Here is a 15,888-nt window from a genome sequence, read left to right as displayed (position 1 = left end):
TTTCTCTCCCAAAAATTTTTAATCTTGTAAAGTGATTAAGGTTTGAAGGAAAACAAACAAATGTATCATCCCTATGTGTAACTTAACTAACATTCGAGTCTGTCCCTGAATTAGCGTCGTCCTGACTAGATCTATATATATATATTCTTTTTTACTTTGCTATAAATGAATTAACTAGGAATGACTTTAGCCGAATAAAACAGTAAAATGTTGGCGAATGCTGATGCAAGGCTCAAGTGATGTATGAAATTTTAAGGGTGTTCAGGCATTCTAAGACAATGATTGCCAAGTCAGTACAGTTAACAGATTTATGTGTGTGCGAACGTTGAACATTAAAACGGGACTAATAGTAAGCCGTCAGATCTTCCGAAATTATATTGATTATATTATTTGTAACAACATGGCATTGTACTAACAATACTTGGATTTACAGTAAAATAGAGAAAAAAGGAATCTCTAAAGAACTCCCGAAACGACAAAATCAAAAATATTGCAGGCTCGGTTTGATTGAGTCTGTAACTCAGACACTGTGTTTTAACACTGGAAATTGTATCCGCCCGAAAGTTCTCAATATTATATAAAGCTCAGACAAATAAACGATAATACTTCTTCATATTCTATCATACCAACCTTAGTTAACTCCCTTAAGAGCCATTCAAATTCGACAATGGTTTGTCGTTTAAATCGAGTTTAATACCTGATTTAAAACATGAGACCCGAATTTGAATTCATTTAATTTAATTGTTTTATAGTATGGTGCAGTGTACTGATTGTTTCATAAATGTGTCTTCCGTGACAGTTCGTAATAGAGCTCGATATTGCGAAGTGACGCTCACCAATATGAAGCTCGAGAATTCCAAATAAAAGATCGCACTTTTATTTGGCATTGTTGCGTTAAAAATCGCGACATTTATAATCCAATTTCACTTTGGATTGTTGAGAGTTGTTTCTTATTGTCAAGCGGCTTTGCATGACATTGGCACAATGTCACTCCGCATCATGGTGATGTCAATTCACGTTTTCAAGTGGCATGGCCTGTGTATCGCCTGACTCGACACACGACAACGCAAATGCGATACTAAAAGCCTCTTCTCGTGTCGAGTATTCATGGAACATAACTACTCGTATAACGTCTAAAAATCTTGAATCCTTCTTGAACAAATGTAATACCGTTAGATTAACTGTCGCCATACACATTTGATATTGAATCACAAAGTTTGATAGATAAATGGGAGAGAGGATAGTAATATACTTCTTGTCATCAGATTTGTCTCCTGAATGTACCATAGCTTTGGAATACAATATCCATGACGTTTAATGTCTAATAAGAAAAATATATCGTGAGAGTATGGCATGACACCAAAGCATTTGCAATAGATCAGTGTCCTCACCTTTCACTGCAGCATATTGAATTGCACTCTCAGAGATAGTTGTTTGTCCTATAGGACAAGCTTCGTCTTCTTCAGCATGGATCACATTAAGTCTTTTACATGTTAAATATTGACCAAGACGCTTAACAAATTGCCATTTTCTCTTTGATGCTTAAAATTATCCTTTTTTCAAGTGAAACCTAACACAAGTATAAAAATTACTCTTCCCCTGTCTAATGTGCGTCAAATCTTTGATATTTGGACTAAACGAATAACCATAGAAAATACCTATAGCACCTCATTTCCTATGTTGAATATACATCTTCTCAAAATACACTACAAATATCAGCAAATGTACTGTTCCTTAACCAAAGAATCAATTGCAAGAGTGATCCTCAATCAAATACGTATTTCATTGCACTTGGAATTTGGTGAAAGATACACTTTCCTAGATGCCACATTTCGAGTCCAGATTTGAGCGCCGGTCAGTTTTATTATAAGGGGAAGACGACGAACTACATAACTGGTATCGGAATATTTCACGCAGTTCAGGAAAATATCTGTATGTCTCTCCATCTTATAACCATTTCTCCCATTTTATCTTGAACACATTTAGAATCACTTGTATTAGAAGGAGGTCAATGAATTCTGATTTTTACATCTGTAAACATAAGTGTGTTTGTGACGAATCACCAAATATTTCTGTCTCTCTTCCTTTAATGTGCGTAATATTTTGTTCTAAAATATACATCTTTGACACTTGAAGTTTTATGTTTTCGTTAATCTCGCTGTCTCTAATGTTGGGCAAAGAGATTTCACCTTGTGCAAGACTTTGATCGGCAGCGGTAGTTGATTTTACTGGTAAATATGTAGGTTTAATACCAAATGTGTTAGAATCCGCCCCCCCCCCCCAATTCAACATCTTCGTTGCCATCAGTGCCCCCGCTCCCTATTCCGGCGTATATTTCTACCAGTACTGGCACACATACTGATGCTATCATTATATATTTGCGTAAAATAGAGCTTTTCAAGCTAAATCATGTTGACCAGCGTTTCAATACCTTGGACATAGTCGAGCAATAGATGAGATCGATCGACCTTAAAAATTATGGACTTTTGTGCATGATAGTGACAGAAAAATGGATGGCAAGGTATAGATAGCCTTCAATTTGCCTTTGGTCATGCACAGAGCGAATCGGATCAAATGCATCAAACCGAAGTTCAAGTCAATGATGATTTATTGTATGTCAAATCACAAAGCATTCGTAACAATCTAATTTTTGGTAATATTCCTCAACCAAAACAAGAAACGTGTGAAAATAGTGAGCAGACTTTACCTCGATTCTTTGTTGACCATTTGAACATCGCTCTGTGTCCGTCACATGGGGGATTACAATCAACGTAGCGGTAATCCACGCGAAATATTTGCTAAATTTGCCTTTTACAAAGATAGAGAAATGGTGCGTCGCATCAGAACCAAGCAAAATGACACTCAGTTTTATCTTCACGAGCAATTTCTACAGGAAATTGAAGCACGGAGAAAATCACTCTTACCGAAACTTAAAAATGCCAAAAAACAAGGTCGCCAAGCTTGGTTAGCCTACGACACCCCTTTTGTTGACGGGTACCATTAAGCGATAAAGAGTCCTGCAGAAGCCAGATGCAGAACGGGAACCGGAAGTAGGAACTCGATGAGGCTGGACTGTCCATATAATCATGAAATTTAAATGGACTTTATGAAATGATTTTATAAAGAAACTGTGTAATAATGATATTATTTTTTTGTTTGAGACTTGGGGTTATAAAAATTCTAATTTTGATATAGATGGGTATATAACTTTTTTTCTATCGTAAATTTCAGAACCGGCGAGCAAAACGATCTAGTGGTTGGGTATAAGTATACATTAAAAATTAAGGGTTACCGTTGTACAGAATCAGTTTGACACTATCATTTTGTTGAAACTAGAAAATTTAAGATCGTTTAGCACGACATAATTGTTGTGTATTCATGTTATGTTGTAATTTTAGTTTCTTCTATTTGGCCTTTTCAACTTGGGTGGTTCCACTATTCTTACTTGAATGCTGTATAATCACCCTTAGGATATGTTGCCAGCTTTTTAAATTGTCTTTTGACGTCTTGTCTGTGATATGCAGGCTTCATAGCCTCAGATCCCTTTTCAAAATTCAATTTTATTTAGTTGTTTCATTGTTTTCTCGCTTAGGGCACACACATTCTTTTATTTGGGGACCATACGCTGCTTTTCATGGAATGGCACTACTGTGTCACATTGATGGTTCTATGATAACCGCCGTATGATCACATCTGCGGATGTTTCTAAATTAAAAATTTCACCATTTTCGTGTTTAAATGTTGACATCTGCTTAAGCCGGTGCAAGGGGGCGTGGACGGTAACTTGCACTTTCCAGTACCGTCCATGAACAGGAGAACGCAAATCATGTTCAGAGACAGTTTTAATGTTGATTGATATAATTGATCTCTCTGATGAAGGCAGCCATTTAATGGTGTTTATCATGAGTGAAAGTTAGTTAATTATGTCCGATTGAAATAAGTGCGCGAATACAATTTACCTACACCTTTCACTGCCCAAAGCTGAAAGGCCAGGCAAACATTTTTTATAGTTTTATATTTTCGACGTAAACATACATTAAATCTATTTATTATTAAATGTGTTAATCAATTTATCTGTTCTTTACACTTAAACGTCGTATATTCAGATACAGTTACTCGTAATTTCTTCAAAAGTGTCTTATAACAGACGTGAAGAGGACAAACAACAATTTATCCTTGGCTTCGCCTCGGACAATTTGTTGTTTATCCTAGCAAACTGTCTTTTTACGTCTGAAAGAAAACACTTCTGAAGAAAAACTCGTACTTTTTCCATTACATGATTTTTACGGATTATCAAATTCTGGTCAAATATTGTTAACAGTTATAATGTTATAGTCAGTTACTTATATACATCAATGTTAAATGATATTAATAGAGGAAAAAATAACTGGTTGTCTAATGTGAAATCATTGTTAGATAATGCAGGTTTGTCATATGTATGTTGTAGAAGAGGGATATTGTCTTATTTGTAATTCACGTGATACAGACTGTCAGTAGGCGAATTTCATTTTGTTTGTATTTGTAATGCTTATGATGATATACGTAAACAATACCTAAAGAAGTAATATTATTATAGACCTAGTGTCCATAAATTCGTTGAACTTATGCAGAATATGCAACATGCAACTTAAATTATATAAATATATATTTGAAGCGTTTGAAATACGTCAGGGTATTGTTAATATGATATCTGAATAAGCTTATTACAGTATCTACCTTTTTAAATCAAATAAATATACAAATTGTCCATGTTATAATTCAATAATTTCATGAAACATTTGACTTATTTTGGCAGTGATTTAGCAGTAAGTCATAAAATATACAATTTCTCCATTAGTTCAACCTCTTTGTTTTCTAGCTTCCATTTTCTCTCTTGTTTTGACTATATGTATAATATTTTCTGTTAATATAATTGTCTATAAATTGTGTCATGTTGACAAGTTATATTGTATCATTGTATATATGTGTTGTGTAGCAAGAAACGTCCAAATAAAATAGTTTGAATCTTGAATCTTAAAATTTTATATTTGCTACTATTTAAATAGATCGTTCCTATTAAAGAATTATACAACATGTACTTGAACAGTATTTTCAAAAACTTCAAATTAAACTAGGATTTTGAAAATAGAATAAATATATATTTCTCATTTTAGTGGGTTTTTCCTACCTTTTTTCATCTTTATCAGTTTCTATATCATCAAGAAGGTAGTTTCTTGTAAATTAAATTACCTAATATAACAATAATTAAAACGTTAAAGATCCTGTAACACATTTTTTTCATGGTTTTATTTCATAAATATGATGCTCAAATTAAGATTTGTCAATCTTGTAAGTTCAAATAAGCATTATTTATAAAGATATTACCCAATTTAACATTTTGCGTAAATAAAGGGAGGTAATTAGAAATTTATTTTCTATAAATTCCAAGTCAAATTTTCCAATAAGAAATGAATGCATGTAACTTATTGATTAAATAAAATGTGAACAAATATTTGCAGTACACATTTTACATATTCTTTGATGTTTGAAAATTGTTTTATTTGCATAATTATATACATATATAATATTTTGCAAGTGTGTGATACATACAGTAACAATTTCAATCACAAAACATACAGGATCTTTAAGACGCGGTATATATACGTTTGTCATTCTAAAATAACACAAATATACATAATCTTTGTTTATTACCAAAATGTTACATTTTCTTAATGGGGTATTTCAACACCGCCACCAGTTAATGTGGTAACAGTATTTATACGTTAAATCACCCTTACATACATATATACATGTATGTATATACATTTTTGTATTTGTTTATTTGGGTCTCTTCTATGTACACACAGTATATTACAAACAAACAATATCATAAAACATGTACACAGCCATTCTATATAAGAATTACAAGAGACAACCTTACATGTTTGCTATTTCCAACTATGGACAGTTGTTTACGGAAACCAGTATTCTTGATTGAACAATGCCAAAAGTGCATCAGTTTTTTTGTATTACATTATTGTAATGGTACCATCAAGTACTAGACTTCACATTATACTTTAATATCAAAACTTCTCAGTACTCGTATATGTGTGTGGAATACCGAATACATTACGATGAAGATGACGTGTAAAAATCATACTTGATTATTGAACAATTAATGGGTTAACCCCTTATCTTGTTTTACGTTGAGTGTTGTTCAGGTTGTTTGTTATTATTATTCTATTCTTGAACAACAGATCGAGTCATTCTGTTCTAGCGTAGTTCTTATCTTAGAATAAAAGTTCATGTCAAATTGTTAAATTGATTTTCCTGAAGATAAAGATCTTTGGGGAGTAATAATAACAGTCGATTTCTGGAACACCGGGCTTATTAAGAAATTGTGACATTTCCTCATATTCTGTTTTTTTTAATTTAACTCTTGAGGTACAATAACAACTAAAATGTCATAGAGATAGGGCATGGACATGGTTGATGTATCGCTCTAATGAAAAACAAAAGAAATGTAACTTTTTATCACATGTCCATCACAGCTAAACCACACCTCGTTGCAATACGCATTTCGTTTTACCTTGAATTTATCTGTACGATTATATATATATTGTAATTTAAATCATTTTTATTATGGCATATATTTTTTATCTGAATAAGAAAGTTTTATTACTAATCTAAAGACTTTTGTATATTTGATAATCAACTTGGCGGAGCGCAATCGTCAAACCGACTAGATCCATTTTGTTGTTATTTACATGCAGCCTAAAGCATAAGATTAGAGCAAACGTTCTTTCTGTTTCTTTGATTTCTTTATATTGTTTAAAAAAAGTCATTTTGTTAACACTAATGTAACTTGATAAGATTGCTTAATTTGATGCATGTCTTGGCGCCTTTTGTTTGTTTGTTTGCAATGCATATGTAAGAAGGTAACAGGTATTTGTGCTAAAGTTAACCTTAAAAAAAATTCTAGAATTCATTGATAATAAAAGAATAAAATAGATCGATTGTTTTGAGAAACATTTTTAATTATTACTTGAGCTGTCCATAAAAATAAGTGAGGTGACGGTTCAAATTTGAGTACAATTGGACTGTGTATAAATTTTAGTTGCAAGTAATTGGGGAACTTTTGTTTAAAATTCCGAAAATGCCTGTGTGCATGCTTAATCATGTCAAATACTGCTTGAGATAATTAGTTGTAAGATCGCAATTTCAATTAAGAGAATCATCTGATCCAATTTTGAGCACATTTGGATTGTATATAAATTTCAGTTACAAGTAATTGTGGAACTTTTGTTTAAGATATTCTTTGAAGAATCCAAAAACGCCTGTGTGAATGATAAACCATTGTCAAAGATTGCTTGAGATAATTACTTACAAGATCGCATTTTCAATTAAGAGACTCATCTGATCCAATTTTTAGCACATTTGGATTGTATATACATTTCATGGAACTTTTGTTTTATTAAGATATTCTTTGTAGTACCTGTGTGCATGCTTAATCATTGTCAAATATTGCTTCAGATAATGACTTATAAGATCGCATTATGAATGTTTGAATATTTACACGTATATTCATGTGGTACTCGATTACATGATGTGACGTCAGATGATAGCAATGTACCTCGTTTCGGTTTGCTGGCATAGTCAAGCGGCCCTCACGAGCATAGCAGGTGCCAGGGTTTTAGTTAAAATTAATTATGTTTGAGATGTCTATCTTGACCTTTGAATTGTTTTGTATAAAACAATAAATACCACATTCCATTGAGTGCCATAGAACAAAATGTTCATCCTTTACAAGATAATAGCAACATCGACTAACGCATCGGCTGTATATCACTCGTTTCGGGGGAACATTTCGCTCAATCACCCCAAGTCGGATATGATGTTTATATAATGTTATATAATCAAAAATATGTTCCAAAAATATGATGCCACTCTTACTACAACATAATAGACAACAAAGCGTTTTAATAGAATGTCAATACAAAATTTACATAAAAACGAAACAAAATATATATGGAAATAGTTTGTAACAAAATGAAAAGAGTTTATGATACAAATGGTCATGAGCTTAATTTGAAGCCTGAGAACAACACCAGCCATATGATCAGTCAATTGACATCACATACATTTTTCATTTGCAACGTCGTCAGTTAAACTGGAAACTATGCACTTTCTAAATTATTCTGTTTGTGAAACATCGGGTCATGTTAACTTGTTCACACTCAAGCTAATAAATACGGAGCAAATACAAATCAATTCATTCAGTAAACCCTTTTGTTTGTAAAAAGACGAAAACAGAATAAATGTTTTAATGCTACAATTTGACAGACATTTCTGTGATATCTGTAGTAAGTGGTGGGTGATTGTTGAAATTTACGTTGCCGTTCATTTGTTCACTATGTTGTAAATTAGAATAAACTGTATTCACACAGAAAGCAGCTGTGGTTTCATTGATAGTTGTTGCATGTCCGTTAGATTTTGGTTTTTCATTGCCTACATCCACGTGTAAGTGCACTTCTGAATTTAAAGCCCCATTTGATACTTTGCCATTTGAGTTCTGGTGGTGTTTTCCGTTCAACTTTTCTTGTGTTTGTGTTAGTCTGTTTCGTCTGTGTTTCTGATCATTTATGGCGTAGGCAATAACAATAATTAGAATCAAGACTAGAAGAACGCCAACAACACCACCGACAACAGTAGACGTTTTCCCATTGTCCTCCGACTCCTTTGACTGCTTCTCAGTATCACTTTCCTCGTCGTTTATCTCAGTTGCTTTCTTTGTATGGCTTACGGTTGACTTTGTGTGTCCTTTCTCGGTAGATCTCACATATGGACTACTGGTTGATATTTTATTTTGTGTGTTGGGCGGTGTTTGCTTTACTGAGGTTAGTGACGCAGCTTGTTTCGTTGACTTTGGTAATTCTGTCGTTGTTGTAAACATTTTGGTCGTACCAGGAGACATCTGTGTTGCTACTGTTTTGTCGGAGGCTGGTCTTGTCATACCAGTTGATATATTAGCACCGAGTATCTTGATATCATCTAATCCAACTTTGGCCAAATGATAATTATTGTAAGCCTGAAATACTACCTACAAATAGATAGCTTAGAATAATAAATGATCTGCTAGCATACACAATTAATGTCATATATTCCACAACAACATTTTTAAATCTTTAAATAAGACAATGAAGTTAATTAATATGCCACCTTTTATACGGTTTTGTCGCCTAAGAAATAAAGATGCTCAATTGACAAAAGAATGACTGCAAAAGGTAACCGAATTATTAAAATAGTATAAATTCTATCTTTGTATGGGAGAAACTGTTTAAATCTTCTTAAGTCGGTGGCTATAGGTGCATTTGCAAATAATAGGATAAGTCAAAACGACAATTACCGTAAATGGCGGATCCTCAAACACTGATAATATTTGCTTATGCCAGCCGGTCATATTAGATGCTCTCTTATTCTGAAAAAAATTATCCACTTCCCACAGTGTTGTCAATCTGCCGGTATAGTCTCGGATTAAGACTTTAACATTAGAATACTTAGATGGGACAGTATACCAGAATGTCACACAAGCGAACGTCGCGTAAATGGCAGGTGTTTCTACGCTTGCAATACGCTTTGGATTTGACCAACCCCATGAATTTTTAAATAAGAGATATTTCCCTCTGGTACCGTCTGAAAAATCAAATGGAAACATTTATACACTTTAATGGTATCAAGCAATTCCACAATGTATACTTATAATATAATTGTATTATAATTTGAGTTATGTTCAGTTTTTTTTATATTCATAAGATTGATATTAATGTCGCTTAACAATTGATATAATCATCACAGACTTTTACAAGCACAAATACATTAATGTTTATACTTGTTTGGAATGTATGGTCTCCAATAATAAAGTCATCTTGATATTTATTTCCTTCCATTTTATCCGTTCTCTCCCATGTCACTTCTCGATTTGCTTGACTGGCGATGATTTTATTACCACACGTACCATTCTCAAAATCACACGTGCCGGGCATTATCCTGGTTCTCCCGGCAAACCTGGAACAAAGTGATGCCGACGACGACGGATAAGATGAACCATATGTTGTAAGAGATGAAAATTTATGAGTTTTGTTCTTTTGCTCCTCCGTAGTTGTTGTAGGTAGAGAAGTTGTTGTTGTCGTCGACGTAGTTGTCGATTGCGTTGTTGTCGCAGTGCGTGTTGTTGTTGAAGTTTGGCAATGAGTTTTGTTCTTCTCTGAAATTTGAGTATAGAATAAGAGTTTTATCTCGATAACATTATTTCTATAGTAGCAAATAACACGAATACGATCTTCTCTAAAAGGAACATTTAAATTCAATTAAATAGCACTACATAATAACCATGTTTTCATTTATGAAACAAATAACGTTTTTCATTTTGGGAATATAGCTTTTTTAGAGGAATTTTATACAACCACTTCAATTAAATGATTGATAATACACAAAAAAGGAAATAAAAGTAAAGAATTTAGAAGTACCGATCACATGTAAACTTGTAATTTATTCTGGAATAAATTTAGTTAACGTTACCTTCGATATATTCTGACAAAAGATGTAAATCATCAATGGCAAGGTCACTACCAACTGGAATTCTTACGGTTGATTTGAATTGTAACTTCAACGTCCCAGGTTTAAGTGTGACTGAATGATTGAGCCAGTCTTTACCCTGCCTTCCTTCTATCTTCCATACTTCAGTTGGTTTGTTGTCCGCTATGATAGTCAACGTTAATAACCCAGAACCATAACCGTTCATAGTGTACCAAAACGTAAATGTTGTCTCCTTACTAATATTGAATTGTTTACTCTCCAATACTGCAATGTCATTGATGCTTTCGGCATCTCCTCCGGATATGAACATATATTTGCCTTGGTAATCTGAAATATTGGATAATCAATTTAATATCTATAATTGATGGTGTAACGTATGAGTTAAATATTTGATTTCTATATCTATAACCTCAGACAACTCTGTCAGGCAACAGATTATTTGGCTAAGTTGTTTACAGCGTTCAGGTGTTGTTTAGTTTGCTCGTTAGCCGATGGTAGAATCCTACGTAGTATAGTATTTTTGTAGTTGAATTGCATTTTTTATGACAAATTCAAAATTCTTCTCAGATTAGGCTCTTACAGGACTGTGTATAGAAACCTATAGTATTTCTGAAAATCTGTCGCCATAAAATTGGTGTGCTGCGTACTTGTTCACATCTCGATACATCCTCGACAATTGCGTCAGTGAATCGAATCTTTGGCTTGGTCTCGGGTGTTTTGCTTATGTGCTTGTAAGCAGATGACAGCGAGTTCGAATCTCCTTATCATAGTGAAACTATCAAAATTATCATTACATTATCATTGTCTTGACCCACAAGCATTTTATAAATGACACGAGCATATTTCCTCCATGTAATTGTCAAAATACTTACAGTTATCATTGACTTGTAGAGTATATCTTATTCTAAAGATAATACTTTAATACTTGTAAGATTAGATCATTTTACAAATGAGTTGTAGTAAAATAAATTAAAGAACTGTAGTAATAAAACGCGTTCGTTTAATAATATCAAAATTAAAACAAACAAAATTTTGCCTCCTGCTTTTAAAGTTGCATACTTCAAGTTAAGCCAAAATACATGTATTTTTTTAATCAAATTGAGAAATCTTTTCTAAAATTTAAAGAACAGTAACAAGATTCAAATAATAATTCACATGGTTTATGCAATTAATACCTACATTGCAGTTTTTATCAACATATTTCTACCGCGTGACTAACGCATTAAATGGCTATTTTACATATTTTGAAAATGTGACCTCCTTCTAGTAATTTACATGTGCAATGTCTTTGTTCACTTTGAAATACATTTTCAAAATGTTTATGAAAATTTGCATGCTGCTAAAAAGAGAAAGTCTAAACATATCGCAACTATATTTCATCTCTATAGAATTAAATAATGCACTTACACATTTAAACTTCAACGGGCTCCGCTTCACCTGGGAAGGGCTTAAAGATATACTATGCACATCTTTGGGTAAAATATTTTTATCTTAGAAATGTATTGAAATCCATAAAATTCTTACTGAATATTTTTAATTTGAATAAAATAATGAATAAACTATGTATGGAAAGCTGCATTCCCTATTACGGGTCAAATTAAGTTGGTCTTTTCTTAAAAAAACTGCCAGTTTTTTTAATGACACTATATATTCATATTGTGACCACCTATAGTGTGTATATAGAGTTCAAAACATAACATACCTACTTTAAATATAGTCGAAACATGTTTATTTTATACATACAAAGAGACTGTGTAGCAATTATTAACATTTTTAAAAATCAAATTTGAGCATAGTATATCTAATGTTGTAAGAACTTGTTGCCCAACCGATTTGCATTTTGATATATACTAATTATTTGTATGATATGTTTGTAAACATGTATTTAATGCAATAAAATATGTTTAAACTAGCGGGATCCGCCGAGGTTTCTTGGAGCAACAAGTTAAAACTTTAAAAATGCGGGGAAGAAACAAGGGAATGGAGGGCGGGTTTGTACCTTTTAGGCCATGTCTGTTCCAATAACCCGTGTGCAGTTCATTCACTAATTTTTTTTCAGAATTTATGTGTAAAATGACCCAAGAATGAAAATTCAAAACATAAAATCAGATCGGTTATAATTTCACAATATTTCTTTAATTATTTGCATATATATTTCCCAATAGATCTATTTGAGATATTCAAATCGTATGTTTTTAGGATTTTGGACCGAATTTGCAATTCTATTATATAATAAATGTATGAACATCGACTGTTTTTATTATTAAAAAAGCAAGCTGATGAAAAAATGGTGAAAAATGGTGAAAGAATTAAGGGGCAAATGTTTGCACGACTTGAACCTTGTGATGGGCAGATAGACGGGAAAAGGCACGGGTGTCGCTGCTTATCTGAGTATGTACGAGTACATTTGAAGTTATTTTTGATAAGATTTACCGTATTTATAAATGGTATTGAAAATGAATTAAATTGAATGATAATCGCATTAACCAATGATTCCAACTGTAACGAGCGTGGCTCTCTGTGATTTTTTTACACTGATGTACCACGATGTGTACCACAGTGTGCTAGCGTGAATAACAAAAACTCAAGATTATTTAATCTGATATCTTATCTTGAGTTAAGATTACGAGCATCATTTCTCCTTTGTACAGAGTAGGACTCACCTCTTCTCGTACGATATTACTATCTGTCCAGGTCAATGTCGTGGGAATTTGTCATTCCAAATACGGCGTGTCCTCATAAAGTAACAACACGACTTTACATTAAATTAATTTAAATAAAGGATCGCCCTTTTTTCATTCATTTAAATAAAAGTACTGAATACTAGTATGTGCTTGATGTGGTTATATAAATGTCGGCGTCTTTTTTTTCTATTTCCGGTATACATACAGTGTATTTGATTAAATATGCATGCGTCTGAAGGAATACAGAAAAAAGCGTATAGCCATTTTTAAAAATCATACAAAAAAACCCAAACAAGAAAAACAACAACAAAAACAAACATGAAAATAGAGATTATCTTGTTCGTTTACCGAATATTTTTTAAAGCACGTGTAAATACTGTTGACAATTAATACTTTTATTTGTTTACTTACTTGCACATGTATGGTCGTTAAGAGGACCGGAAGATCGATCATCAGTCATACCACTGCCCCTCTTCCACCTGAACTTGCCTGACCCAACAATATGCCAGCCGCATAGGTCGGAATCGAACGTACAGCTGACCGAGGTTGCACCCACGAAATCTTTCAATATAATTTTTAATATAATTAAGCATGTTTCATATTAATATTCACTTGAAATGTATTTGTTTAGTATGGATGAATTACTAGATTTATATAATAAGATGAAATATCGTAGATTGAAAGTTAATTTACAAATGAATATTTATTATAATTATTATAATTATAAACTATACGCATTTTTATCAAATTACACCATTGACTTCTTTTATAGTCGACTTATAATCAGATTAGATGGGTGTATCAAATATCTATTAATTATTTCTTTATTTTGATAATTATTATACGAGCATAATACTTATTTAACGTCAAAAATGTTAAAATCGCTATAAACATTAAATTTGCATTAACCTTTGCCATTTGCAAAGAGCAGAAAAATGATCACATCAACTGACTGTTATCCGTAAATGATGATTGCTATTAAGTCCGGAAAGTATTAAATCTCTGTAATTTTGTGATCCAGTATTTATAGAGAACTTGATTGACTCCCCGCTGACGTCGTTATTAGCGATAACGCCACCAATGGCGGAGATAACCGAGCACTTAATTTATACATTAAATGGCTCTAACATGTTTAATACGAGTTCTTCTTATGATGTATGGGAGCGACAGAAACAGGAAAGTTGCCCATTTTATGGTTTGGTTTTGAAAGTGATAAAGAAAGCATTTAACAAATGAACTTGCTTAATTCGATTTCTTCAACAGAATACACTTTGCTTATATGGTCTTCGACAATGGCATTATCGAAAAATAAACAATTCTGTAGTAAAAGACTAGGTTGTAATAAAAAAATATATATTACGCGTTGATTTTAAGTGCCCATTTATCAGTAATATACATGATAAGTATGTGATTTAAATACTGAAATATAATTTAGTGTCTCTGTATTCACGGAAATGTGCTGAAAAATCCCTCTCAAAATTTATTTCTGAGGAAATTTGTTTAAGAAACCCAACACGGGAGCCTAAACCGATGTGAAGCTATCTTAATAAAACAATAAATGAGCCGCGTCACGACAAAAGCAACATAATGGGTTTGCGACCAGCATGGATCCAGACCAGCCTGCGCATCCGCACAGTCTGATCAGGATCCATGCTGTTCGCTTACCAACTCTATAACAAGTAGAGAAACTGATAGCGAACAGCATGGATCCTGATCAGACTGCGCGGATGCGCAGGCTGGTCTGGATCCATGCTGGTCGCAAACGCACTATGTTAATTTGTTTTGTCGTGACACGGCTCAAATTAGAAGTGCGCTTGATCTCGTCACAAAGTGACGTGGATACGGAACACAGGATAAATTTAAAATTTAAGTCACATGACATTGGGCATCCATGGTTACTCAGTCATAGGACTACGAGAACATTTTTAGCTTGGTTTGAATAGTAGAGTTTCGAACTCCTAATCCTCGAGCCACTTTAGTAAACGTAAAAATCTGGATAAAGTGTGATCCCTCGGAAGCATAAATCACAACAAATAACATGAAAATTGCAGACACGGTTTGATTTAGTCTGTACATGAGGCATGATAAAAAAAAGTGCAACATCCCGCACGCACCCAAGCATCGACTTAAGAGTTACTCAATTTTCAACAATTAAAAGTGCTGGAATCAATTATCCCGAAGGACCAAAAAAAAGAACGACACAGAAATGAAGTACAGGGCAACTTCTTACAGCTGCAGAACAGCACTTGACATCTGCTGTTGTGAAGTATAAAAATCTGGATATAGTGTGACCCCTCGGAAGCACAAATCAAAACAAATTACATGAAAATTGCAGACTCGGTTTGATTAAGTCTGTGTATGAGGCCAAATGAAAAAGTGCAACATCCCTCACGCCACCAGCTAGCACCGGCTTGAGCAGTACACTTAAAAGTGCTGGAATCAATGATCCCGAAGGACCACAAAAAAACAACAACACTGAAGTATAGTACAGACAGCCTTTTATAGTTGCCACACCTGCTGTTGTGAAGTATAAAAATCTGAATAGTGTGATCCCTCGGAAGCATTAATTACAACAAAACTTACGTAAGTCTGTAAGTCTTCTATTTCAGCCAGACGATCGATAACCTGT

The 15,888-nt window shown here is 33.3% G+C and overlaps 1 protein-coding gene across 1 annotated transcript; it reads right to left on the bottom strand.

Moving 5' to 3' along the window:
* Positions 1-7,942: 7,942 nt before the first annotated feature.
* LOC132749160 (MAM and LDL-receptor class A domain-containing protein 2-like) lies at positions 7,943-13,849 on the bottom strand. The gene is made up of 5 exons (XM_060738857.1): positions 13,671-13,849; positions 10,558-10,902; positions 9,869-10,243; positions 9,386-9,672; positions 7,943-9,079 (listed from the first exon to the last, which is right to left on the bottom strand). Exons 1-5 carry the CDS (start codon positions 13,717-13,719, stop codon positions 8,309-8,311), a joined length of 1,827 nt encoding a protein of 608 aa, XP_060594840.1. The 5' UTR covers positions 13,720-13,849; the 3' UTR covers positions 7,943-8,308.
* Positions 13,850-15,888: the final 2,039 nt, after the last annotated feature.

Source organism: Ruditapes philippinarum, unplaced genomic scaffold (genome assembly GCF_026571515.1).
Source record: "Ruditapes philippinarum isolate M1 unplaced genomic scaffold, ASM2657151v2 ctg21_1_1_1_1, whole genome shotgun sequence".
Classification (NCBI taxonomy): Eukaryota; Metazoa; Mollusca; class Bivalvia; order Venerida; family Veneridae; genus Ruditapes; species Ruditapes philippinarum.
Note: the sequence above shows the minus strand (reverse complement) of the source record. Positions and strands in the feature narration are given on the sequence as shown.